At 47.6% G+C, this 27,690-nt stretch overlaps 1 protein-coding gene across 1 annotated transcript in view; it reads right to left on the bottom strand.

The window, feature by feature from the left end:
- The window catches only part of LOC117238028, a 59,869-nt gene extending 32,398 nt beyond the window's left edge, over positions 1-27,471 (bottom strand). The window contains exons 1-2 of the mRNA XM_033502561.1: positions 25,297-27,471; positions 1,440-1,749 (exon numbers count right to left, since the gene is read on the bottom strand). Of these exons, the coding sequence (XP_033358452.1) occupies positions 1,440-1,749; positions 25,297-26,703 (1,717 nt within the window). The 5' untranslated portion in view covers positions 26,704-27,471. The remainder of the gene's footprint in view (positions 1-1,439; positions 1,750-25,296) is intronic.
- Positions 27,472-27,690: the final 219 nt, after the last annotated feature.

The raw sequence follows: 27,690 nt of genomic DNA, 5'->3' as shown, positions 1-27,690 counted from the left end.
AAGAGAAATTGCGAACAGCGACAAAGGTAGCGAGGGAAAACGAAAATGGCAATTTGGCTGGAGAGGAAAGAGCAGGAAAATTGCAACTAGTAATACAAACATAATGATATTCGTCGCGAGCGATATACATACGTACGAGCGGAATGACGACGCGTGGCGCGGAAGTGTAAATAAAACGACTCGAGGGAGAAGTTTCGGAAATGTCTCCTGGCGGAGATTATTTTCTTTGGTTTAATCTTCGTCGGCGATCTGGCTTTATGCTAATTTCGAACGTAGGCGTTATTCTCGCCACGGCTGCACTGACACGAGATTATATCGGCGCGTTTACAATAGAGGCACGACCGTCAGGGAAGCTAAAGTATGCTCGCTCGTCGAACATCCTGTATTCAAACGTATTCTGGAATGTATTATAAGAGAAAGGGATTAGATCTGATTGTCCTTGATTTTTCCGCCAGCCAGATTGATTCTCTTTCGCGCGACCGCTCCGTTTCAAACGAGGTTGTCTTAGTCCGAATTATCGTGGCCTTGATTTGTCGCGGCGAATACGATCGTTGCAAAAAGTTACATTTAATTCGCAATGCGATGCTACCCTGCAACAGAACTTACCGAGAACGAGCAACAATGAGGATCGAGCAAGCATTGGTAGACGGCGTGTCTGAAGCGCGGTAAATTGATTCGAGCGGCTCGATATGAATTAACAGGTAATAGCAGAGGGGTCAGGGGGGGGGGGAGTATACAACCCGTGTAATACGCCAGAGAACCCGAACGAAGGGCGGTTGAAGTTGCTGCAATCACGGTGGTTACGGCGCAGTCGTCATCATTAATTTGCATATTGATAGGTTGCCGTTACGATCGAGCGTTGCTTCGCGTGATAGAAACCGTCGATCGAGAAGGAAGGGCCACTTGCAAAAGATTGCTCGAGAAGCTAAACCGTCTTTAAGAGAACAAACGAAAACGTAAAGTTTCTAATAAGCGCGCGGAAGGTAAATGCGCGAAGCAAAAAGATTGGTCTTGTCGTCTCGGTTTATTCGACGATGACGATATTTACGTACGTTTCCTGTACATCGCACTGTATTTATTAATTTTTAGTCGTCGGCCGTAATTAACGAGAAAGTCATTCGCTTTTTGTCTGATATTTATGTTGGAGAAATAATTGGTAGCGAGGTTGAAGTATCGTGTTGACGAGATATATAGCTACGAGACCACCATCGTCGATTTAATAACGATTAATAACGATACAGCTATAAGAGAAAGAGAGCAGACAGGTGCAGTTTCGAGGGCGCCCTGCAAATATTTGCATAAATCGACAGGATGGAATTTCGATTACGGCACGGCTGTCGAGACAAGGTTTTTCTCTACGCGATCAGAATTCTCTGTATGTCTTTTTTTTCCATTCAGCCATCGAAGCATGTACGTCGCATAGATCGAAGCCAACTTACTCTTCCCATTCTTATTGTATTGCTGCATGTTGCTTCTGGTTTCTTTGACGCTCTCTCGAGTACCCAGAGACTGCCACTTGTGAACGCTGTGCGCCGACATCGACGGGTAGTCACTTTTCGATTGGTAGCCGTTGTACTGCGCCCCTGTCCCACCCTCATACGTTCTCGGATCCCGGTAATCGTAATTCTGGGTAACCACAGGCTTTGGTGTAGTGGTAGTGGTAGTCGTGGTGGTCGTGGTGGTGGTCGTCGTCGTTGACGAGGTGGTCGTGGCCGGAGTTTCGTCTTCGTCCTCGTCCTCGGCGTAGTCCTGAACGAAGAAAGAAATCTTGATGAATTTTTAGCTGAAATATTCGGGATGAAATAATATCTAAGATTCGCTGGCGCGATAGCTCGTGCTAGCGGTGAAGAAATCCAAAAAAATTAATCGCAGTTTCGTGATCGTTTTCTGAATCGTGGGTGGGCCAACACTCCCCTGCAGCTGGTCCGCGAGATTTTTGCCCGGCGATAAGGTTAATAAGCGAATTTGCATCTCATCGCGACGCGCCATTCGCCGCACGAACGAAAACTGTCCGGAAGGAGAACAGAGGTCTACTTAATCGCAGTTTGCAACATCTGGATGCTTTGATCTCGAGCCGCTTAATAGAAACAATCCCTGCGATCGCGCGCGTGTGCACGTACAATCCGGGCAGAATTTCTCCGTGGATGCTTGGTTTACCGTCGACACTTCGCGTGGCTGCCAGCTGCGAGCTGCGAGCCTCTCGTCGATGAACACTCGAAACTCGTGGTAGTCTGCCGTTTCTTTTTCGCGTGCCTTTCGTTTTATGCCACACTCGAGATCCCATTCAAACGCGCTTTTTTAGGGCCGTGCCGCCAGCTCCGGCACCGATTACGCTGCAACAAAAACACGCATCCCGTCGATATACCAGATCTTCGCGAGACTTTTTTCCACGATTAAACCCGAGTTACGCGAAATTTCACGCCCGAATCTCGAACCCGTCCTACGTTGTTATCCTATTATCGTTCCTACCGTATCGGACATTGTCCTTTAAATCTCTACTACGTGTAGAGGTAACGGGTAATTGAATAGAAACGGTCCCGAGGCAAAGAAACGACCGTCTGTTTTCACTTATCCCTTGGCGAGCGGGTTCGATCTGATAGCGGTGGCTGGAGGTCGCGGGACTAAAAATCGAAATAATTTATCAGTAACCGGACAAAAGGCGGCTGGAATTAACTTGTCCGACACCCAACGTGCTCACAATGTGTCCAATTACTCGAAAACCGATGTATCGTTCGTTATGCAACAATGGTTATCGTCGCGTTCCTTTGATCGTGTGTATCTGCTAGTAGTGCGGATACACGCGTAATTCACTTTAAAGAATGTTTTACGAACGATGAGAAAAGATTGATTTCCTCGGGCAGCTCGTTTCGAAACGGTGAATAATGACGTTGTTATCGCAATTACAAACGCGACTCCTGTCTGTTCGCGTCGCGACATTTATTCGCGTACGATCTCTCTTGGTTGTGCGTTTCTCATCGTCGGACGTTACTTTATGAAAGAAATCCATTTACGTTGGGAAAAAACCTTGGCCGCTTCGATCGGTATAACGATATTTTGTTCGCAAGCTCCCTTGCCGTATGAACAAGATTAAATATACGAGTCTTCCCTTCTCTTTGATCTCGTATCGCAAGAAGCGGATTAGGTCGCTAATAAATTCGGTCGATGCACTATCGTTAACGATTTCAAAGGATTCAGGGTCGGAAAGAGGTCGGCTTTGGGCCAAATTTAAAGTCCATCGACATCGCGCTTTCTGAATTTCGCTTCCGTATCTCTCGCCCACCGGTTCCCGCGAAACCTTTCAAGATCTATAAATCGAAAAGTTTTTCGTGTTCGACGGTGTCCGCGGTTTTCTCTTCTCGTCGAACTTTGTTATGTACACAGATGAGTAAATGCGAGTACTATCGCGTGCGCCTGCGATTAGATATCAGTTGGTGTCGGAGAATAATAATTAAATTCAATGGTGAGCGGTAGCGATAAACGACGGTAAAAAGGAGAATCAATTTCGGAGAATTGAACGTCCGCGTTTTACGATGGCGCGTCGTGGCCGAGTGTCAAGGGTCACCGAATGCGCAAGCGGGTCCTGATCTTCGCACGACCATCGTCGCGAGTCACAGATCGTGAAAATTCACGATAAAAATTCCGAGGCTGTCGATACGCTGTTTATTCCGTATTAACCGGTTAGCTGCGCTACAGGATTTCGCCACTCATCGTCGAAACAGTTGGCAACGCGTTGCCAACGCCGATAACACCGTCCCGTTTTACCATTATAAACTAGACCATACGCGTTTTTCTTTCAAACGAATGCCATTTCTCAAGGGGCCCGCCGATGATTAATCGATTACGAGTTACGGAACCGACGATCTACGCGCGTATCGCGTGTACGTTTTCGACGATTTATCGTTAGTCGGCTTCTAAAATTCCGACGATTGATTTACGCGGGCGAACATCGCGATCGAAACGTTCACGACGGGCAAACGACCGATTTAATGGAAAATTCTTTCGGGCCGATGGAAACGGTGCAGAGATCACGAAGAGAGATCAAGTTGGTTTATATGCACGCCAGCTGGCTACAGGAACGAGCACAGTCGTTAAGTGCATTATCGTGCATTGTCTTCGCGCCGCTATAAAATATTAGTCGCGTGTATCCCTTATAAAAAGATCACGGTGTGTTGGCACGACTTTCAGAAAAACAGCGCAGACGATTACATCGCGCGAGTACAAGATTCGATCTCCGGCGTCCACGAGAGCTGTTCGATTTGTTCGCGTTTCGTGGGTGAAGCGGAGGGCACGTAAAACGAATCGACCGGTGTCGTATGGTTATTAGTATCGGCGCTACCCGTTACTTGTTCGAAGGAGAGTTGTGCAACGGCCACCGGAAACACGCGTAAGTGTCTACTGAAAAATTTACAATGCCATAGAGCGTATTTATCCTGCGAAGATCGCACAACCGACTATGTTGGCAGTAAAGAGCCCGGTTTCGAACAACGGAACAACGCAATTTGTATTGCTTGCCGAACAGTAAATGCGGTTACAAATTGGCTCGGAGCAAAAGGTCTTCGAGGTGTAAACGAGAGAGAAAAGAAATATTTTAAACGCCCTTAAACGTAGCTTACGCGGCACGGCAAACGTTAAGAACCATTGCTGCGGTACGGCTGCACCTCCTGTTATTAAATATCGGGTCCAGGCATCGTACCACCGCTGGACCACCCAATAATCCTAGTCTGGTGGGTCCGCTTAGAGCTGCCGTAATTAATGGAAGAAGCCAGTCATTTACATTATGGAAATCTCGGTTACATATTTTTGTGGTAAGAGCGTCGTCCACGAGGGCCGGTGTTCTTGCAAAAACGAACAGGAAGTCTGCCTTTATCCATCAACGGCCATTCTAATTTTGCTTGATGTTCGCTTTTGCCAAGATGTCGTCTTTTACCGACCGTTTACGCCCGATATCGAATCACTCTTGGCAAAGATGTCTCGATTTATATCCGAGGTTGACGTCAATGGTTAATCGAAATTGGAACCTGGGGAGAACCAAGGACGGCCAGCAGACCAGTCGTTAATAAAGTTTTTTAACGCATCCGCCACGCCGCGCCGGTGGAAATAATATTCGCAGATCGATTTTCGTAGTAACGAGCGTAAAGCCGAGCGAACCTTCCCGTCAGTCTTTCCGGCGGTATTTTTAACTACGAAGAGACGGATAGAGAGAAATGGAGAAAGAAAGAGAGAAAAATAGCAGGAAAAAATGTAGAAAGGTACCAAAGCGGTGGATGCGAAGGCACGGGCAACTCGGTGTGTGATCCTCATACAAATCGCAGGTTCATCGTTCCAAGAAAGGGATCGCCTGGCTGCCAGGCTGTCTGCCACCGCGAGTCGTTGGCATTGAACATGGGAGACCATAAACCGACTACGATCGTCATTGATAATGCGTTGCCGTAACTTCTAGGAATGGATTCGCGCCCATTGCAACTAATCGATATGAATGACAATTGCTCGAGACACCAATGGGCACCTTAATTGTCGCGGATGATACTTGCAGCAGTTGGATTCGTCCGTGCGAACGCGTTATCGAACCACCAAATGGGCGTAAACCGTCTATTGAACTAGAAAATCAATGTTTTAAGGTTTTCTCAGTTTCCTCGCACGACGAAGCGTTCACAATTATTTCCGAATATGTTACCAGATCTTATTAATCGTCGATATTATCGTTGCTTGTTAACGATAATCGATTTGTAATAGGCAACGAAAGATCAAACGACTGATTGTTCCTCATTCCGCGCGTCATATGTCTAATAGCCCGTCATAGTGGAATCATTAGTGGAACATTTTTGTCGGCGAGTCGACGAGCGTCGTTATCACGACTAGATCGGTATTCATCGCAGCCTCTACAAGCTGTCTTATCGTACTCGGGACAAGTGATTTATCGATGTTCTGGGTATCCGTAACGAACGGTCGTTTCCATACCATCGAAATACTGTTTGGTTGTGACGTGTTCTTTAACTGCTTTCAAATCCCCCGACAAATATTTGGACGTTCTTTCTTGGTAATTTTATTTCGCGCGCATTAATTATGATAACAGCCGACAGATCGGAACGGAAACGTTCAACTGTGTTCGAAAACTCCTTGAATATTTTTACCGAGCGCGTCAACAAAAATCCGAGTTCTTACTAAAGCAAAATTTTGGCTTGGTTCCAAACACGTGAAAGCGCTCGCGATGCGGCTGGTGGTCTTGCAAAAAGATGCGTCTTGAGATCAAACTTTGAACAGTCGTTTCTTCACGGTTTTACTTGGCAAAAGCGACCAGCGATATCTTCGACGATCGATCGACGGAAATACCACTCTTTTGGCACGAACAATTTTCGGCAGTGATCGCAACACAAACATTTGGTTATGATTTAGTTGACAAGCGACGCACGTGCTCCAGAATGGGAAGATTATACGAGCGACGTCTGGTTGCGTTCCAATTAGCGCGGGGAGAAGATGGTCGCGCGTTAGCTTATCTCTCGATGTTGAAGCATGACCCTGAAGATGAAAATTAGGCACGATCAACGACGAGGAAAAAAATTCATGACGTAACGCGGTGACTCGGCGCGTTACCGACAATTGTTCCACCATTTAGAATTTGATATTCAAATGGCGATATTCGAACGGAAACACGTCCCCCGAACGCAACCTTCTTGCCACGACCTATTTGAATATCTCCGTGAAAACAATATTTTCGAAGTCGATCGATTGCTTCGCTCGTTTCGGTTTGGGCGTCTCGATTCGTTCGAGCGACGATCGACACGATTATGAAATTTATCAGGCACTGGCCTGGTGCGGCATTTTGCACAGCTGTCCGAGCGATGCGTTCCGCGCGACAACTGTGAAATTAGTAGGACGCGTCGAATGTATAATGGCGATGCATCGGTTTCGTCGCGTGAAACTCGATTCTTCGTGTACGTGCCTCTCGCCGGATGTGCTTGTCAAACGGCTTTTTTCCATCAGCCGCTTCCTAGCAGCCAGGACATATTTTTTCTTTCATTCTGCGTGCCACGAGGCGACGGTACGCGGAATTTTAATTGCAAAAGATGAATCAGAAAGGATGGTTTGCAGCTCTCCACGGCAATCGGTCGATTCGAGCGTTAGTCACAGGCTCGCAACCGCGCGATTCATAGATAATTTATGATCGATGTCTACCCGTTCTCCATTTCTCTTTCTCTCCTTTTCGCTCTTTCTTCGCCTTTACGGGCGATTCGTGTGACCAACCCGCGAACCAACTAGCGAGTGCACGTAACCGATCAACCCGAACCACTTTCGATCGTTCGTTCCGTGATCTTCGTCTTTCACGTTCGACTGTCTCCTGCAAATGTTTCGCATCGATTAATCGTTGAAACGAGATTAGCATCGTACGTAATATTCATTTACATTGCATGTAAACGTCGTATAAACGATTGTCACTGGCAGTTTAGTCGGCGATCTACAGTTCCCAGGTCCGGATTCCAAAATAAACTCCACCCTTTGACTGGAAATGTTTTGCGTTATTAGGGAACTTGTTGCTCTTGGAAATATTTCGAGAGACCTTTCTTGACAAAGACGTATTCGGTGTACCACGAAGGGTTCGGTCAACGTCCCAGAGCTGACGAAATACGCTCATAGATCTCGGAGACGGAACCGGGATGCCAAATTCCACGGGGTCTCCGACCGCGGCTTCTCGTTCGGTCTATCTCCTTCGTGCTTCTGCGATCGCTCTCGCGATTAACGCGGATAATAGGAACAATGAAAATGGAAAACCGCCGAGGCTGAAAGTTCAAGCATCCTCGGCGGGGAACAGATCGAACGAATGAATCAAGTAGCGTGCCCTTTGACATCGTTCATTTGCGCTAACCAATGAGATCATCTGGAAGTTCTCCGACGCACAGTTGCTGACCGTTAATAGGGAGAAGGTGCAACGCCTGTATGACATCATCTCGTATTCACGCCTTACAGAACGCGGTATCCAGCCGTCGACACTCCTTAGAAAGTCTTCAAGATAAATAAATGCTTGGAAATTTATTTTCCCGTGCTCCTCTGACAGCCATTACGATGAATCTATTGCAGGACCGTCATGTGTATCGGGGAATAGATCTTTCCGAGGACAATGGTCGTGTCGGACGCTGCAAATTACCAGATCGAAGAACTCCACGCGATTGCTTTCGTGTCTGCGATCATCCGTAAGTATTTGCATATCAATGATAATCGTTTCGAAAATCCGATCCTTAGATAGAAACGACGTGACGGGTCGAACAGATCTAACGATCTAAGCCCTAAGTAAACGATCGAGCCGTGAGCTGATCCAGCTAATCTAGATCGCCATCGTGCCAATGGCGGCTACTGAACCGTGCAGTATTTCAATGACGCGTCAACACACGCCACGTAACGCACGGGTGCAAGTGGCGATACCGAGGACCATCGACAATTCGCCTTGTCCATGTTTAATTAACTGAACGCGTTCGCATTCCGGGGCGTGGAGCTCCGAGCCATTTTGTCTCGCGCAAAGCTTTATTCAGCCAGGAAGCATTTTGTCTTTCACGTTCGTTCGAAACGGTTACAACTTCGCGCCTTGATCTTTTCAAAATGGTTCGTTAAACTATGCTCTTAGCAGCCAATGCGGCTTGCATAATATTGATACGAGGAACTAAAGGAACGTCATCGCTTGTGAGAAACATGTTTTTGTCAAGTTCGAGGGCGTACTCGAGAGAGTTTTGTCTCTGCTGTCTCTATTGCTTCTTGCGAGGTTGAATATTATTAAATCTTCTGAATTGCTTGAAAGGATCGTTTGCTACTGAACAGCACGATGTATTTCCGAGGTCACGAAGAAAAAACGTATCCCGATATACAGGTACGAGAGAGCTGAATGAACGCCAGGGAATAGCGTAGTATTTTTGTTGCTGGCTCGCATTGAGTTTCTCGTACCGGACGAAGAGACAAGTCGCGAGAGACGAGGGTCAGAGGAGAGGTGGATCCGTTCATACAAGGTGGTTTTCATTGAAAGAACTCGTTCCTCGGGCCAAATAGGGTCAGTCCATTCATCCTGTCGCGGAACGATCGGACGCGGAACACCTATTAGCGGTAACGGGAAATCATCGCGGTAAAATTCACGTTAATAACGAGATTAGAGAAGAGTTTGTGACTGCGATTTCTAACGGGTTGCGAGTTTACGATTTCATTAGTATGCTGTAAAAATCAACACGCGCTCGATCGTCTTAACGAACGGACCAGCGATCGGAGCGTGTTTGTTTGACACAGAAGACACTAGGAAAGAAAGTCAGAGCAAAAATACGTCTCGCGTAATCTCGTTTGCCACTTGGCATCGCTTTGCCGCTCTAAGGATCATTTCGTTAAAGCGAATACACTCATGATCTTGATCGCGATAAATTACGATTTGTTCCACAATTGTATTTTAAGTGATGACGATCGAGCGCGTCGATGCAACCTGCCATAATAAGTCTCACGCGTACAAAACAAACTTCTAATTTCGAGAAAACGTAGTTACAATATGTAAGAGAAGTCGATGATAATATCATCGCTACTGTTTCTGATTAACAATGTATCGTATATGCAAAGAGAGCCGGTGCGTTTTGAACGTTCCGCGTCTCCCGATTAATATTCATTTCGAGTTGACGCGGCTCACGCTCGACACAGATGCAACGTGTAGGCTGCGTTCCGAGACTGCTTCGACGAATTCGACGATCGCGAGGAGGACGCATAACTGATCGTTCGATGAGCGCGCGCTTTCGAGTCGATAGCGTGCATTTTCAAGCGGGTCAACTATTTTTATCCCACTGCTCCACGACATCATCTCTCGGCCGTTATCCATTGCACGCAGGCCAGTGCGATTCACAACGGATATTCGCCGCCTTTCCTCGCGTAATTTCGCGTATAAACCGCGGGCGCGGGACGCGGGACGTGCGAGCGGAGACGGGTGCAGCCGCGACGATGCGCCATAAGCGTCGTTAATGCATTCGAAAAACTTCCATCGTTGATCTCGATCGTCGTCGTGCCAGTGGTGTAAATTATTCATCGATCGCGTAACGGGAAGAAACTCGCACGACCGTGGTGTCCTTTTCTTCAAGGTGGTGCAGCCGTGTCCGTCAGAAAACCGGGCGAACTCGCGCGGTGCACGCGACGCGCGTATGATTTATCGAGCGAGGATCGTTACTTCGTTTCCTCCTTCGCGGCCACATAGTCTCGGAACAATTGATGAAGGAAGCAATACGACGCGCCTTAAATCAGCGGAGTCGTTAATCCTAATCGTCAGCTCGAGCACGACCATTTAGAGAAACTGTTGCAATTAGTACCACGATCGGGTCTTTATCGAATGCTTCGCGGTTATCTATCGATTCCGCCGGGAATTAGAGTTGCCTGGCTAGCAATTTTCCGCGCCCCTCGCGCCACCGGAACGAGCAATTAGCGAGATGTAATCGCGATCTGTTCCATCGATGCCACGCTTGTATTCGATCGTCCAAGTCGCCAAAGCTCCGACTTGACCCGTGATTCCTCTTCCTTTTCGAGAATTTTTATCGGCTACCTTGTACTTGCGTCGATTAATAGAGCCGACGAACCTCGATAAGAAAATAAGGTCGGGACGCGATCGCCGAGTGGCGTGTAGCATGTGAGACTCGCTCCTCCGCGCAGCAACGATCTCATTGCCGTGGTGTGCTATTGTTCGGGAAAAAAGGTACAAGATCTCCCCTAGACGCGTGCAATTGTAAAACAATGCCGCGCGATGCATAACTAATACCGAGGACCCGTTATTCGCGTGAACTTCTGCTGGATTCCCCGCGGAGAAACTCGCGCTTGGTAGACCAGTTTCAAGCGGTCGTATCGGTGCGTGTACGCGGCATCTCTGGTAGATGCGCGGACAACGCGGGAACGCATTAAACAGCGGAACACGTTTGCTCCGACATGATCTTGAACGATGTTAACGTGGCAGCACGTGTGCCGGCAGCGGTACGCGGATATAGCTGCACGCACTACGATGCGAGTGATCTATCGAAATTTAATGGATAGGGCGATAGTTCGTTCTTGTTTAACCGAAACAATGCAACGATGACGTTTGTCGATCGATAGGAATGTCGATCAAACGATCCAATTGACCGGTCATACGAACGTAATTTATACGATGGCTATGAGATAAATATCGACAGACAGTGGTATAATAACACTGGCTGCCTCTCGATCTTTATCTATGACGGTAAACGCAAAATCGTTGATCCACGCACTGGCTGGACGCATTGTCGCAACACGGGGCTATCAGCGAGCAGGTGTCCAACTCCACAATTTATACCGCAGGGGCGTGAGAAGATAATTAAGATAATCGAAGCCGAAGGCGCATTGTTCCGCGATCCCGACTCTTCGAAGCTGAGTTACACGCTGCGTTTCGTTCCACGCACCTTTCCCCACGCGTATTTTATGGCGGCCGTAATTGCCGGTTTCTTCTCGATCTCCTGACGACACTTACATGGCTATGGGCGACGATTAACGTCGTCGGACCTTCTCGACCTCTCCTCCAAATGTCACTGGCATCGGGTTGCGTCTAATTACGCACAAAGATCGCTTTGTCCCTTCGAATCGGCACTTGCTTCCTTGTGTATTTGTAAGTCGAAAAAACTCTTTTTACGACCCAACGGGCCATCGTTCGATTCTGGAAAGTCTTCGACCTTCGACGACGAGTTTCTTCCGCATTTCTTTCGTCGGTTACGAAAGAACTTGCAATTGGCGATTGATCGTGCTAGAACTGAGTCGAACTGCGTGCATTATCGGATTTGAATTTTATCGGTTTTCTCGTCAAATCGTTCGGTCACCGTCTATTTATAGATAGGTCAACGGCGATTTTAATCGAAGTCTGAATACAACCAGCGATCCTTCCAGTCTAACAGCTCAATGAGTACCGGCCTAAACCCGATCCGGCGGATAAAAGCTACTCCTTTTCAGCGGTTCGGAAATATCCCGTGACTAATCGCGCGCGCGCGAAGCCATGACGCAACAAAAGGTGGCTTCAGAACGTAAGTAGACACGAAAAATTTCTGCCCGCCAAGAAGGCGCTTTTATCAAGGATTCGCTGCCGCGCGTACCAATTGGCTCGGGCGCGGGCTTTCAATGCCTCGGAACGTTCCTCCACGACGCAGCTCCGTAAAAGCAACTTCTACGAGTTTAAGTATCTTCGGAATACATTCAACGATGCGACGTGCATAAGTTATGCACTTGCCTCGATAAGAACCGAGATTCTTCCCGGAGAACGCGATGTGCGTGACAAAATCGGAGTACGAAGATCCGAAGGTGGAGAGCGGGGATTTCCTGTGGAAGAGTAGCGGAGAATAGCGCGGTCGCTCGTGATAGGGTGCGTATAGTAGCCGAAATAGCAACAGCGGCTGAAGATAGACGACTGTCGTGGTATCTAGTTGGCAAATGTTAGTAAACTGAGTTGGAGAGCCCGTGACACAGGAGGGTCGTTGCACTTCCCCAATGGTTTCAGCTCATTCGCAGCACATCGTTTCGCGTTCCGCTATGATAATCGTCGATGCGGGAACACGGGATTATTCTCCGGTGCAATTATCGTCGTTGCGTGCACGATTATTGCACTGTGAAGGCAGAAACCTCTGACACTTTGCTGTATTTGTTTGTTTGCGAGACGCGCTTCGGAATAAAGAAGAAACGAGAGAAAGCATCCGTTTGCAGTACGTTCAAAGCGTATAGAGAAAAGAAGTTGTGCATTATCATGGTGCGAGCTACGAAGCGAATTCTCCGTTAATGCAGAGAAGAAAGGCCTAGGATAAGGATGAAGCTTAACCGCGTAATACAATGAAGCAATTAAGTTGGCCATCGGTGTTGGAACAGCGGTACGGGAACGAGGCTGTCAGCTTCTAAGGCTTCCATGGCATGCAAATCGAGGCAAAACAACGTGACACGGCAACGCGCGGGACGTCGGATCGAATTAGAGAGTCTATGGGTGAAATTGATGAAACGCTCCGCCGTCCGTTTTTGCGACAAGCACCGCCGATGCGATATTTGCCTGACGTTTATTCTCGACGTATCTCGTGATGCATCGGAGAACGGCCAGACGTTTGCCATTGCGTTACTGAAATTCCTCGTGCGTTCGCCTCGCTTGTGAATCAGTCGGAACGATGACATCAATGGGAATCAACGAATTCGCGTCATTAATATTCGTGCGAGCATACGCGCTTCGAAGAAACGAGCGCGAAAGCGGTACGAAACTGTTGCTTCGAGCGAATACCAACATTCAACGGCTGGAGGAGGGCTCACGCGGAAATGAATGTTGCATTATGTTCTCCGTTGTCGCTACATTCGCAATAAAATCATCGAAGAAACCTGTTCGAACATCCAGCTACCTGTATCCTCGCCCTAACGCCTTCTCGAGAAACCTCGGGGATACTACACTGACATAGGATCACAAAGGAACTAATTACCGCGCAAGAGACGCTGTCCCGGTATATCGGGCACTGTTTAAAGAGGAAGCTCGACGTCCCGCGTGAAAGAGACACGTGCAACGCGAGAGAAAGAACAAACGGAATGAAACGTTATTACCACGCCTGTATCGTGTCTCGCCACTTTTAGGTCGACGCATAATAACGAACCGACGCGTCGCAGTTGCCATAATAATTCTCACAAACGCTTCACTCAGGTTATAAATTGGCCTGTGTCGTTTCCGCCTTAACGCGGACGTGACTAAATCGCCGAATATACGAGAAAGTTAGTTTTGTGGCAAAGAACTGTCCATTGCATTGATCGTTCGCGTCGATAATAATAGAGTGAAAACCTCGTTCCCAGAAGTACGTGACGTTTGAGGGAGATCGTGAGGGCATTAACGAGCGCGAATGCACGCGCGTGCGATAAATTCGACCGCGATCAGCATCCGCGGAACAAACATTCGCTAGGGATAAAGTTCGTTGACTTTTCCGGTGAAAATCTCGCCATGCCGACCAGCCACCCACTTCCTGCCAACATCGCTAGGAAGCGGCTGCATTATTTGAAACTCGCCGTTTCCTTCGCTGAGTGAAAATAAACCGGATTCCATCGGAAATCACGCAAAGACCCGATGCCGGCTGGTTGCGACAGGAACGCGACAGGATCGCGATAGAGAATTGTCTATTCAAGGATCGTTATTAGCATAACTGTTAATTCGTTGATGACGTTGCCGCGTTACGCAACATCGTTTCTCAGCCAGTTCGTTTCACTGGCGTCGAATAGTCGATCAACGTTTATTTGTCCTCGATTCTCTTCTTTTCGATCTACGGCTTGCCACGCGTCCGCCAAACATCGAAGATGGCTCGCAATTAACGCAGCTGGTGCGTGTCGAACGGACAAAAGGATGCACGATTGGCAATCGCATAATTTAATCATCGATCGTTACGTGCTTTATCTCGAATTCGATGTTAATTAACTCGTTAATTAGTCTTCGCGTACATACAAATTGCGCATGCCGATTCGGTCGTGATATCCAATTAGCCACGTGCCTCGGTCTCCGACGGGGTTCGCTAGACGACTATTTATAATTGCAAACGTCCCTTAGGACTCGTGAGAGTGAAATTATCTCGACAATTTGTATTCCCATAAATTACCAAAAAAGGATTGAGAGACAGCACGATACGCGTATCGTATTTTCCTAATATCTTGCCATTTTCGTTGTACAATCGATCGAACTTTCTGATCGAACGTTTCGAGACGAGAATCACGTTTCTTTATGGCTAATTTTCGCGTGTCGACTTCGTCGAGTTGTCAGTCGATCGTGCGATATTCTTATTTCTCCAGACGGTTAATCGATGCGACCGCCTGTGGATAGAGCGTAATTTGTAATGGGAACGTGAAGATGGAACTGTCTAGGTGGTTCCATGTCAAATGTCAAAGGTAAAATTCCATCGACCGACTCGGACTGCCAATCTAGCGAACACCACACACGACCGAGTATTAATTTTAGCGCGGCGCTCGCACATTGACTATTCGCGAGTCTCTCGGTTGCATATTTATGGAGGCTAGAGGCGCGTAGGAAGAACGAGATATTCGCGAGAATGGAGTACGGCTGATTGTCGCGTAACGAGCGAATTTAAATCTTTCGGGGTGCGAGGTGTATCGGGTTTCATACGCTATTCTGTAGTTGCATTTAATTGAGTGTAATAATACTCGGAGACGGTGCGATTGTCGCATGTAGTTCCAGCTAATTTATTCGCGCGAATGATTCATCGAGTCGCCGCTTACCTTTCGATCATCGCGTTGCGATTACAAAAAAAATACGCTTATTAAAATTTCCTTTGATTCGCCAAAGAACTTTCTTCTTTCGTTTATTTCTGTCACAAGTTTCAGGTGTCGTTATTCGTGACCAAGGTAAAATTAACTGGCGAAACGACCCGTTGATTTATGGACCGAAGTTGCGAACGTTTACGATCCCCTTAGCGAATTAACGCGAATGGTTGGGACTTAAGTAGAGGTACACATGGGTGCTGCGACAGATCTCGATCGGGGATTTTTTTTCGATCCAAAACTTTTACGGATGATTCAAGTAACCAATGGTAAACGTACCGGCTACGATCACCTCGATTAACATTAGTTTTGCAACGTTTACCGTTAGCTAATATCCCTGACGCTTGTATTTTTCCTTCCCGGCGACTTTAGACGTTTATGCCGCCACGCGAGAAGTCAATCTTTCGTTACGAAACTGTTTTATTACCCGCGTTTGTACTCGCACGGGATAGCCACCGATGAATGATGCATCGGTAGGTTTTTCACGGATACCAGAATCGTTAAATCTCTGAGAAGCGACTGAATTGTCGATTGCGATTTGTGTCAGGGGACGCGCAACTAATTAGACGCTTTGACTATCGACTATGCAATTAAATAAGCCATTACATCAACGATAGATACGCGATAGCTCGTCGCACTTCAACTGGCGCTTGTATATGAAATATAAATGAATTATTATGAATTATTTATGAGATGGGCATCGCATTTGCGACCTTTAATTGTAATCGATAAGAAAAAAACGGGAATTGGCTGCCTGTCGCTAATAGATAAAATCGAGTTAGTCGCAATGCAGAATGATTACGATTGAGAATCGAGTCGGCGGTGTTTCATTAGTCGCGACGAATGATTATCTCGAGCGATCGAGTGTCCGTATAACAGACGAGTGGAAAAAATGGAGACAATCATGAGTGAAGCAGCCTTCTCTAAGCGCAATCGCATTTGTGCCCATTGACGCAAAGCTCCTCTTGAAATTATCGGATCATGCGTAGCGGCGCGAGATAAAGCCGCATCTTAAGCTTAAGTCATCGAGCCGTTGCATAAATATTGGGCGTGCGTGCCAACACATAAGTACAAGTATCGTAAAGTAGCGTCAAGGTATACGATGAGCAAACAGACGGCAGAACATCTATGTAAACATGTCGGGCCACTGGGTAAAAGAAGCACGTGTTTTCTGGAAGCCGCATTCTGGCGTACTCGGTCGCCTCGCTGGCTCTCGAACGCTCGCCGAGAAAACATAGAAAGGGTAAACTTTATACTCTTGGCGCGAGTTAACATCGGCACGTCATTGCGTCATCAATTGCACCACGATGACACGCGTGGTGATTGCCCAAATAACTCGTTCGACTTCGTACTTTGAGCCTCGGCTTTCGGTGCTTGTCGCTTCTCCACCGATTTTCTCGAAACGAGGCGAAGGGAATGGCTCACCATGGCCGATCCTCGAACGTAAAATTCGGTCCCGTTCGATTCGCCAGCGACTCTCGTAAATATCAACCGATATCAATGATCCTTGTAACAATTGATTAAAATAACAAACAACTCTTGAAGAAGTTGATCGTGCACGATTTGTTTATCAGTGGAGACGCCAATGAGAAAATTCCATGGGAATCGATGCGTGCAGGAGCAACTATCGTTGTTTACGTGCATTTTAACCATTATGAAAATTGTTTTACCTCCGATTGCGATTACACGTGTATCGTTTAACATCGTTTGCATAATTTTCCTTGATTAATACTTCGAGTACATGTTTCCATCGGTAACTGCCTCGCGTTTTCTAGCAGTACTTCCTTTTGCCGATGGCGCCGCGTCCGGCTCGTTTACGCAAATCCAGCGGTAACGTTTAATTATATCCTGCAAGCGGAAATCAAACGCGTCGGATTCTTATTTATCCAGCATAATCGGAGCGTTGAAATACTAATTCGCGCTAACGCATACCGCTTATTACAATTGATTTTTTGTCAACCTATTTCACTGTTTTTATAAAGTCAACGTTCTTGTCCGCAACATTGTGCGTTCGACGACGCGGCTGTTGCGTTCGCTCAAACGGTTATGTCTCGCAATTACAGAAAGGTCGCTATTGCCGCGATATCTGGTAATCTCGGGCGTGCAGGTTCCCTCCGTGACGTTACGCGATTTTCCGCGATATCTGTCTGCCGCCAATCGCTCGTAGGAACGTTCACCTATCGATATCTGGCCCTTGTACGATATCATAATTATCGAATGTACGCATTTATATATCGTAATTAGCGACAGGCGCAGTTAATCAGGCCGCGCAAATTGCGCGAATTACATCGAGTCGCGACCACTTCACGAGTCGCGCGATATAAATTGGCTTATATATCGCGCTGTACAGGATAATTACCGCCGAGACGATCGGTCAATCGAATAAATCACACTTACGTTGGCGGCAAAGCGGACCCCGTCTGTCTCGCTTTTCGCGTGCCCCAGATTCCTCCGTGCTATCGTAACTTCCTTCGAAAAGCTGACCAATTTCTTAGATCATGCGTCGCTTTCCTCTTGACTCGTTTACTTCCTGAATCGATGGTAATGCGTTAAAAGGGTAAAAAACTCAGCCAACCAAGCGGACGCTATTAACGCTTGTTAAGCAGCGTTGACAATTTAGGAGCGCTAAATCTCACTGTCACTGTTCTTTGAATCGATGGCGACAGTGAAGCTATGCCGCGGTAACGAGGGCCAATGAAAATGGCCCTTCCGTCGTAAATTCGGAGGGCACCCACGTCGCGGTGTTACAGCGGCCAAGACGCCATGGTAGGTCGTCTCGGGAATGCCGCTTCATCAGAAAAATCGAAAAGTAAAATGTCTCTTTGAACGAGCGCGGTTGAATTCCACGCCGAATATCGCAAGTTACACAGTCTGCATAAAAATATCGATGTGACGTTGGTCGTCGAACGATGGGCGTAGGTAGCATCTCGAAGAATTTCGAACGGCAACCAGAACGAAACGGAGGAATGTGTGTACAGGCGAGCGAATTAGGAAGGCGAATCGAACGATTAATTTTACGGGAACAACCGAACCAGACGTTTCTCGCGGTTCTGCCTCGAGCATAAAGCTCCTTTATGGCAAACACACGAGGGGGGGCGACCACCCAAGATTATACGAGATCGTTCACGGCCAGAGAGTCAGCGCGCTGCACGCATCGCCACTTTCATTCTCCGAATTTCATGAATACACTACAGCGGCATGCGAGAGTTTTCTTCCGAGGATTAGATGAATCTAGAATACGATCGTGGAAACATGTACGCGTTGCATAAATTATACGCACGTAATATACGCACCGAAAGTTTGTCACGGGCTCGTGATTTAGCAACTTGACTGCATATTACGAAGAGACCGCGCTTAGGCCGCCGTACTCTACGATCCTCACGGGATTTCGGAGTATTGTCATTCCACGGGTATTTTGTCTCGTAAACAGGCATTTTCAGAGTTAATTCTTCGACCGAGGAGCCGGTGGCTACTTCGGTGCTTCGTGAATGGAACGTGATCGCCATAGAAATTCCCGAACAGCGCAGAAACGAGCCGGTTTAACGTTCGTTTAACGTTCTTCCTCGAAAAGATTCTTAATTCCAACGGATTCTCTTAATCCGTCTGGAGAATAGGACGTCACGTGAAATCGAGCGTCATAATCTGCCCCTTGACCGAAAAACGGCTGCATGTTTTTCACGAACCCTCGATTTTCTTGGAAGGACGCGGCTTTGCAAGATCGCTGCATAAGATCTGACGGAAAATTATGCTCGAACGATACCGAGAAAGTGCAGACTACGTGGCGCCCAGGCTTGTGCGTACGGGAACCTTAATGGTTCGGCGAGCGATGATAACAGCAACCCCATTAAGGTTCCGTTAAGGTAAACAAGCGTTCTTTCTTTCTTATAACCACTTTAGATGGTCGATCCGTGACTCGAGCTAGGGCTTTTTATAATGACTTCATCCCTGTATAGGCGGAAATCTCGAAGGTGGTAACGTATTATTTAACCGATCGTGTTCCTTTCGCGTGTATCTCGTGCCAAACGAAATTACTTCGAAGCTGTTTCCACTGGAGATTTAATGGAAATCTCCGACAAGCCGATCGCCTCCAGCCTTCGGAATGGATCGATAGTGTAAACAATATTAACGTCCACGGATGGACCATCCTAATTATTATCGAGACCGGGGACTAGGAATATAAGTTACAAGACAGCCAGTGAAATTGAATTTCTACGTAGCAAGAGATTGTTAACCGATTGCGTTTAGGCTGAGCCACCTGTATGCTCGTTTTTGTATAGAATTAGATATAGGCGCGGATACTACGAGTTTGGCTCGCGAGGACAGCAACGGCATATTCTTGGATTTTATCGGCGCATCAGCACTAGAATACGCGATGTTGGAAATACTCCAAGTGGACACGAGAATGACCTGAATTCGATAATAGTACTCGACAGCTGTATGACCCGGTCGTGGTTAATTTCAGATCGATGTTATCAGACCCCATGGAACCAACGACCGATTCATTGCAGAAGATGCGGTACACAATATCCATGGCTAATAATGTAATCGAAGTCCGTCTGACCTGGAACGCTGCCCAATTCTTCGATGATACATTCGCGGTTTGACGCACCTCGAAATTTGAATATCGCCCGCTCGTCGCGTTTACCAAATGGCATATCAATTCTGGCGAATTAATCGAGCCCCTTGGTAGAATATTGATGCGTAAATTAGTTTTGCATGACAAAAGTAGCAGAGGTTTAGTCACCTCGCATTGTATTACGAATGAGATGTTAAATAACTGGAGGCTTACGTGCACTCGATTTTGGAAACTATCCAATCCTCGAAACTATACAAATCCTTACATATTCGGCGGTACATACAGCATCTGCTCTGAGACAATTCTCGTTGCAGACGAGCTTCCAGGAATCAATTAGCCTATGCATGTTCGAGTCGGTCGAGACGCTAGTATTCTGTAATTCAAACCGAACTTGCTGGCGAAATTCGTGAGTCACCGATTTAGCGAGGTCCGGCAGTTTCACGCAACACGCGAAACCCAGATTCCGCGATGTATTTATTTTATGACACAGCGTCATTTGACGAGGCAATATAATTTGACAACCGCTGGAAGTTGACGCATCGCATCGTTTTTAATTCCACTCTCGTCAAAAACGACGATTGCTATTTGTCATATTTTCGCGCATTTCCTCGTTTTGAACGACGATTCGAAGCCAAGCCAGCCGGTAATAAGATCGATGATACGAAAGATGCGATAAAATCGATCATTCCAGAATAGGCCCTTTGGATTCGAACCTGATATTCGTCACTCGCTTTCACGTAGACTGGACTCGCGCTATCGTGCACGATCGCGATCGATGCCATTCTGGCTGAAGAGTATTCCATAAAAAATTCCTCTGAAAGCGATCTCATCTTCTTCTGCTGAATCTTCATGGATTTCCACGTTAAGTTAAACTTAAATAATATTATTAAGGCTGATCGTGAGTCAGTGGAACCTCGAGAATCTCGTGCAAAGATTGGGTCGATCGAGGTTGGCCTACAATTCGTCGGAATTGGATCCATTTTCGTTGATTCATTAAGTGGATGCATGCGGCTTCTTTCTGTGGTTAGGCAGCGATGTATATGAATCATCGTTCTTCCCAAGCAAGAATCGCACTGCATCCTTCATGGCCAGTGAAATTACATAAATAGACTCATTACTAATGTTAATCTTTGCCGCGAAAAAGTCAACTCTTTCTGTACTTCCTACACTTTCAGGCGTAGTTTTCTTTCTATTCTCTCGAGACAACTAATTTTCCTCTTGTAATAATCAGTGTATACGTATATAGATTACAGGACTTTCAGCCCGTAGATACAAATATGATAATAATCGCCTGGCAGATTAATGATTCGCGAAATCGTTTTGTGCATCATCGACGTTTGTTACACGTTGTCTTGACGCGTGGCCTCCCTTATCAGTCTGACTGACTGCGATGACTTCATTACCATTTAAAACTCACCCGAGATACATAGAGTGAGTGGGTGAGTGAGTGAGTGAGAGAGAAAGAGAGAGAGAGAGAGAGGCGAAATTGTTTCTTCAAGATCGAAGAACGGAATCATTTGCGCGCCGCGTTCCGAGATATCGACGTCGTTTCTTTGCAGGGTCATTCCCTTTCCCGATCGACGAACACGGTTGGTTTACGAAGGGTTGTAACTTCGGATGGTGGCACTTTCTCCTGTAAGAATTTCGCGACAGTAAGCTACGAAATTTATGCACGGCCTAACGAGCTTCCGTGGTAACTCTTTACGGTCGACTTATGGATGTTGCCTACCTGGTCAGGTGGCAAAGTCATTTCTTAATGCACCACCATGAGGCTGCGTTTCGGCGAAGTGCCGAGGAATCTGTCTGCCAGCAAACAGCCAGCCAGCCAGTCATCTGCGGGCAGCGAAAGCGGGAAAAAAAAGAGTCGCTTTCTCGGAGTGCAATCTGCATTTTACGTAAACATCGTTTCTACGAAGTCTATCGGATGTTTACCGATACGCCGGTCATCACCAATTATACCCTTTTTAGCTTCGCAAAAATCATGAACGACGCAACGCGAGTTACTCTCGTATCACAAATCGTACGATATATTGTATAATAAATCGCCTCGCATCGACACACGGAATGCGTTTCTCGAAACTATGGCAAGTGAAAACGAACTAACTCGGAAGCAAGCGAGCTAGATCGCCGTTTCTCGCTTTATCCGCTCTCGACACCTTCGCTCGTCCAACGTTACCAAGTTTAGCGTGTACGAGCGATCTCACGCGGGTGTTGGAGCATGTTTCTTCCAACCAGTTACCAACGACCTACGATTATCATAAAACTTTATGCACGACCATATAGCTCATAGGGAACGGTATAAATCGTCGTAGAGACGATTGTTTATAGCAAGGATGTTACAACTACCGTTAACCGTTCGAAAATTGCACAAATCAGCGTACTGTCGCGTAACGATGATTTCATTAGCCGAGGATATTTTCCTCGTCGAAAGGTAGGTCGTGTCGGGTCAAATGCCGACACGAGCATCGTGATCTGAAAATATAACAGCTGAGAAACTAACAGCTATGTATATTGAGAGTTGTGATTATAGAATCAACGATTAATTCATTATAGTCGCACGCCCGCTGATTCCTCGCCGTTTTCTTTGTTCGAGAACTGCCGTTCCTGAACTCGTTTACCCTTGACTCGTAACATAATAAAATTGCCCGCCATTTCACGTCATAGCGTCATGATTCTCAGTGAGAAACGCACGGAAAAGTTTCGATTTTTCGCACAGAGTCACGGTTATTCACGCTACGACTAATCGCTTATTCGTTCGGTTTATTTCGGTTACGGTGAAAATTTCGCATCGTGCAACGGTCTCCCTTTAATAACGCACGATCGAAGGAGAGATTCGCGGCAGAAACCACGAGAAGTAAGTGCACGTAGAATTGCTCAATTACCCGACGCAGTAATTCCACTTCGACCAGCATGTAGAAGTAAATCGCCGATGGAACGTGGCGGGTTTACCTTTGTAAATTGGCACAAAAAGACCGAACCACGCGATCGCGGCGACAGCCGACTCGATTTCTTTTTCTCCTTCGTTTTCTTTACAGCGCAAGAGATCGACTACCGTAGAATTAAGGCGTCCTCCCGCGGTGAATCAGTGGTTCGAATCGAAGCGTACTTTCGACCGCAGTCCTATTTTTCTTTTAAACGAATCCCTCTAATTGGAACTACCAACGGTTCTTCCAAATTCTTTCTCTCTTTCGCCTCTATCGTTATCTGTTTCGCGGACATACCGACGAATTCACCTCCCTACACCGTCTTTTCGATGTTATTTTTCTGCTTCGTAGATACCGCTGTCACATTTTCATTAATCGCGCGAACGAATTATTCGAACGAATTACAAGAGCAAACAAAAAAGCTTTACACTTTGTATTAACACGTGGCGACCTCGTAGAATCATAGTCGAGAACTTCGCGATGTATAACAGCTGTGTGTCCTCGATTAATGCATTTGGCGATCCCTGCGAAGATTTGGCCATCTAGATTCGCGGTTCCCGCGAACCAGACAGAGTAGCCTTTTTGTTCGAAGCTGGTAGCTGGTTGTTTTTCAGCTGACTGACATTCTCACTGACTTCGCTCATCTCCAAAATTTACGCTCGTTAATCAACGCTCTGAACGGAATTTTAATCTTTCACGCTCGTCCCCTTCGCGGAACTATTTTCGATCAATTTTCTCCTTGTACTCTCTGTATCTCGTACTGTAGCCGACGTGCTTTTATCTGACGCATAGACGATGTAACTTTCGTCAGACGTAAGGTTTTTTATTCTTCGACGATTACTTGCGAAGGATGTTAAGGAAAAATGTTGTATTCGAGCGTTCGCAAACGGCTGACCCACTTCGCGTTAGCTAACCATGGAACTATCGCTCTCGTCAAGATAACTGTCTTCAAGGATCGCAGGTTCAAGCAAAATTCATTATTATATACGGATATTCTTATCAGCGTTTCGTGGTTTTCTAGAAAATCTCGAGCTGCGAAAGATGCAGAAAGAAACGAGACGATTTATTAGTGTGTTTGACATATCCTTTTAGCGATTTTTTGTTAGAGCGATGCCGGCGAAAGAATCCTCTCTGTTGATTAACACCCAGCGCGTGGAGCAGGTCGGTGACTCAGGTTCGACAAAAAGGGAACTGCGGTATCGTTGACCGAACTCGCGGTATCGATTTCGCACAAGACTCCGGCAATAAAGAGTGGCGCCCAGCAGCCGTGGTATCTCCGAGGTCATACCTGCGGACGCCAGGTCGAGAATTTTGACGCGGATAAAAGTGGTTTGCGGTCGGTTACCGCCCGTACTGCCAAGGTCGATCTAATCTTGGCTCTCATAGGTCAGAGGAACTGCATTTCATCTCGGCACGTCTCTTAATAACGAGTCAGCCAGCGAGGAAAGTGCAACGAATTCAAAATAGTTCTGGGAAGCGGACTGTACGTCGGAGGACTCGAACGAAAACCACTCGAGCTCCGAGTAGTAAGGGTGGAAAGCGTCATCGATGAGAGGCCGAACCGAAATAGAGGTATCTGGCACCTATTCGAGCTGCCTCGTGAGCTTTATTGCCAAGGACGAGTCGCGAAAGGATATTTCAAGGCGAATCATCGTAATCTTCTGCACCGATGCGCTTTGTGAAAGTCGATCGACGAGTCACTGGCGTGGAACGGAGACCGTTAAACGATCTGCCATGTTTCGGTGCCTAGAGGGGAAAAGAAGAGGACGCGCCTTCCACCTTGTCTGCTTTCCTCCTTCCTTTCGATTTTCGAGACGTTTGTAAAAGAAAATAAAACCGAGCGTGACGCTCACTGGAAGCCGGTGGCGCGAACAGAGGCTGCGATCCGAGAGGCAGAGCATCGATAAGGATTCTCTCGCGTGCAACGGTGAGCGCGCGCGATCGTGCTCCGTAAAATCGAGCCACGATCTTAATCTTCGTCGACAAGGTCGATACCGAGGAACCCGAGGAGACTTTACGACTTCCAGTTCCGTCGGCATGGAAAGATCTTGCGAACTCGCTTCAGGAATTTCTCGAAGGTTGATGCAAACTGAACGCGAATCGTACCGCTTTGAATCATCGATTCGCGAATTTCACCGTTCCCCCTTCTCCGTTTGCTAAAGATTCACAGCCACGCGCGATGGTAATCAAGGTCGAGCACGAAGCAAACTTGATCCGATGATCGCGAAATATTTTATCCCATATAATCAGATGGACGAGACAACGTTCGTAAATTTTTCTATCCGACAACAGTAATTCCCCGTCCATATAGCATTTAATGTATCATCGATGTCGATTACTCGCTAATCCCGACACGGCTCGCCTACCGATTCGCGTTTTCTTCGTTCAATTCGACGTTCGTACTAAACGTTAGATTCTTGCGAATCCAATTGCTTTCGCGTCTATCGCAGACCAAACGAGATCATCCTCTCGTTCGTTTTTAAAACACAGAAAAGGAGAGATTTACGAAAGCTTCTCGGGACTAACCGTATTAGTAACGTCTGCCTGCATGTCCGTGTCTTCCTCGACTCCAACCTTGATGAGATCCTCCTCCTTCTCGTTGTCCGAAGTATTCAGATACTCGTCGTAATCCTGCTCGAGACTCTTGGTCTTCGGCTGAGTATCGTCGATCTTCGAGCCGGCTTTGTTCGCTGGCTGATCGAAGCTCTTCGTCACGAGGCTGCTGGCGTTCTTCGACGATTTACGCTCGACCAACGAACTCGACAGTTTGCCGGGTAAATTCTCGTCGAACTTCCTCGGAGACCGATGACCAGAGGCGGAGTTAACGTAGGGAAGGCCGGCGATCTTTCCACGATCGCGATCCAGCGGCCTGGTGAGATTTTTCGGCTCGTGTCTGAAATTCCCGAAGCCGTCGCTCTTCGCGTATCTGTCCATCTCGATGTTTCTGTAGTCTCTCTTGACCGTGAGTCTGGGAGTCGTCGGATCATCGGAAGTCAACCTTCTGATGATGTCGTCGTAAGTTTTCAGCGGCGGTTTCTTCTCGCTTCTATAGAAATCGTTGTCCAGCTCGTCTTCGTCCAGATCCTCGTTCTCCATCTCCTTCGAGGCGTCGTCTTCGTCGTTCTCCGCGTCGTCGAATTCGTCCACGGGATATTCGTAATCCTCGAAGCTGTCGATCCTCCTCCTGTCGGTCTTGGAGTGGGGGGGCTTGGACTCGCTGAAGTTCGATCTCCTCCAATCGTCCAATCTCCTCGATGGTTCCGAGTCATCGGAGCGATGTCTCTTCCTACCGTCGAGGCGCCAGTCGTGTCTAAAGATACCGACCCTGTGTTTCCTCCCGTTTTTCCACCAAGGACGATGCCCGTCGGGGCTGTTTTCATTGTACGCCCGCGGTTTCTCGTAATCGAACCCGTCTTCAGCTGAATCGTAGTCCCAGGCGCGATTCCTCGGATAATCGAGCCTGTGGTGGGTCCTCTCGGATCTCATTCTGTAGCTTCGACCGGCGTATCGAGGAGAACCTCTGCGTTTCTGTTCGTCCTCCTCGTACCAGCCGATTCCGCGATAACCGCCTCGATGATACCTAGTCGGGTAACGCGGTTCGAACATCCGGTTGTGAACGGCAATCCTCGAGGTCCGGGGATAGGATCTCTCGTAATAGGGGCGAACATCGTAATCATCGTCCTCCTCGTCCTCTTGATCCTCTCGGTCGACCAACGAACCATCCTCGTAGTCGAGTTCCTGCGACCAAGGCGATGATCGTCTGTCGGCCAGGTCATGACGATTTCTCCTCCCATTGAATGACTCGTGTCTGTGCCTGTGTCTGTGCTTGTCGTCGTTAGCAGTGTTTTCGTGGGGACGATGCCTAGCCTCGATCGCGAACAGACCGTATGCCATCAGAAGGATCACGAGTAACAGCCTCCTGTCGCGCGTCATTTCGTCTTCGGAACCGTATTCCTCGGAGCACCTTACATTATCCTAGCGACACGCGATCCTCGCGATTCTCACGATCGCGATTCCGAGCTTGGTCTGTTCGTCGCTGGAAAACCACACGGTTCGTTTGATTCAACGATGCATCGCGATCAAAGAGCAGTGGCACTTCGTCTCACTGAGATCCGCGACCGACCGGTGTCCCGATCGAGACATTAATGATCGGCCGTGTTTCGCTGGCAATGGCAGCGCGGATAGATCGCCAAAGGCGGTTATTAGTGTCCGAGCTTCGAGAATCAACGTAACGGTGATGGGATCACAGTCGAACCACGTGGTACAAATCGCGCGTGACCCGATGAAACAGGGAATATCGAAACGTCTCGTACGACGCTTGCTTTTGGCCACGTTCCAGTTCGTTCGATTCCCCAACAATGTCTTGCTAATGGAAAACCTTCTACGATTCTCGACGCAACGATCCTGCTCACGTCTCGCGCCTTCTTGCTTCGAATATCGTCTCCGCGTCCATCGCGCGTTTGCTATCTTTCCTGTCACTCGTTCGCAACAATTCGATCCGGCTACTCGAGCCTCTAAACGCCCGATTCGATTTCGATGTACGATCGAATCGACGTGACTACCGTTTTCCTCACTTTCCTCGAAAACGATCGAAACGCGCGCGCGTCCTCGCCGCCGATACCGGCACACTGCTCGCTCGAGTCCAGCTACACGGAGATTACACTGAATCGTATCGCGGACCGAATGTCGCGGGCGACTGAGGCCAGCCTCTCTGGTCGACGGCTTGAGAGATCGCGGAACGCAGTGCGCATGCGTGCGGGCGATATTCGTCTCCCTCTCCCGCCCCCTCCGTCACCCTCGGCCGCCGACTTTTCTGCGTCCCCTTCGTCCCTTACCTGTGTGCTCTTGTGTGCCACCGCAACAACCGTGCACACGTTGTTTCACGGACTCCCAGTGGACGCGGTATACCTTGGATCTGGT

The sequence above is a fragment of the Bombus vosnesenskii genome, unplaced genomic scaffold, assembly GCF_011952255.1.
Source record: "Bombus vosnesenskii isolate JDL3184/JDL3185 unplaced genomic scaffold, Bvos_JDL3184-5_v1.1 scf7180000013431, whole genome shotgun sequence".
Lineage (NCBI taxonomy): Eukaryota > Metazoa > Arthropoda > Insecta > Hymenoptera > Apidae > Bombus > Bombus vosnesenskii.
Note: the sequence above shows the minus strand (reverse complement) of the source record. Positions and strands in the feature narration are given on the sequence as shown.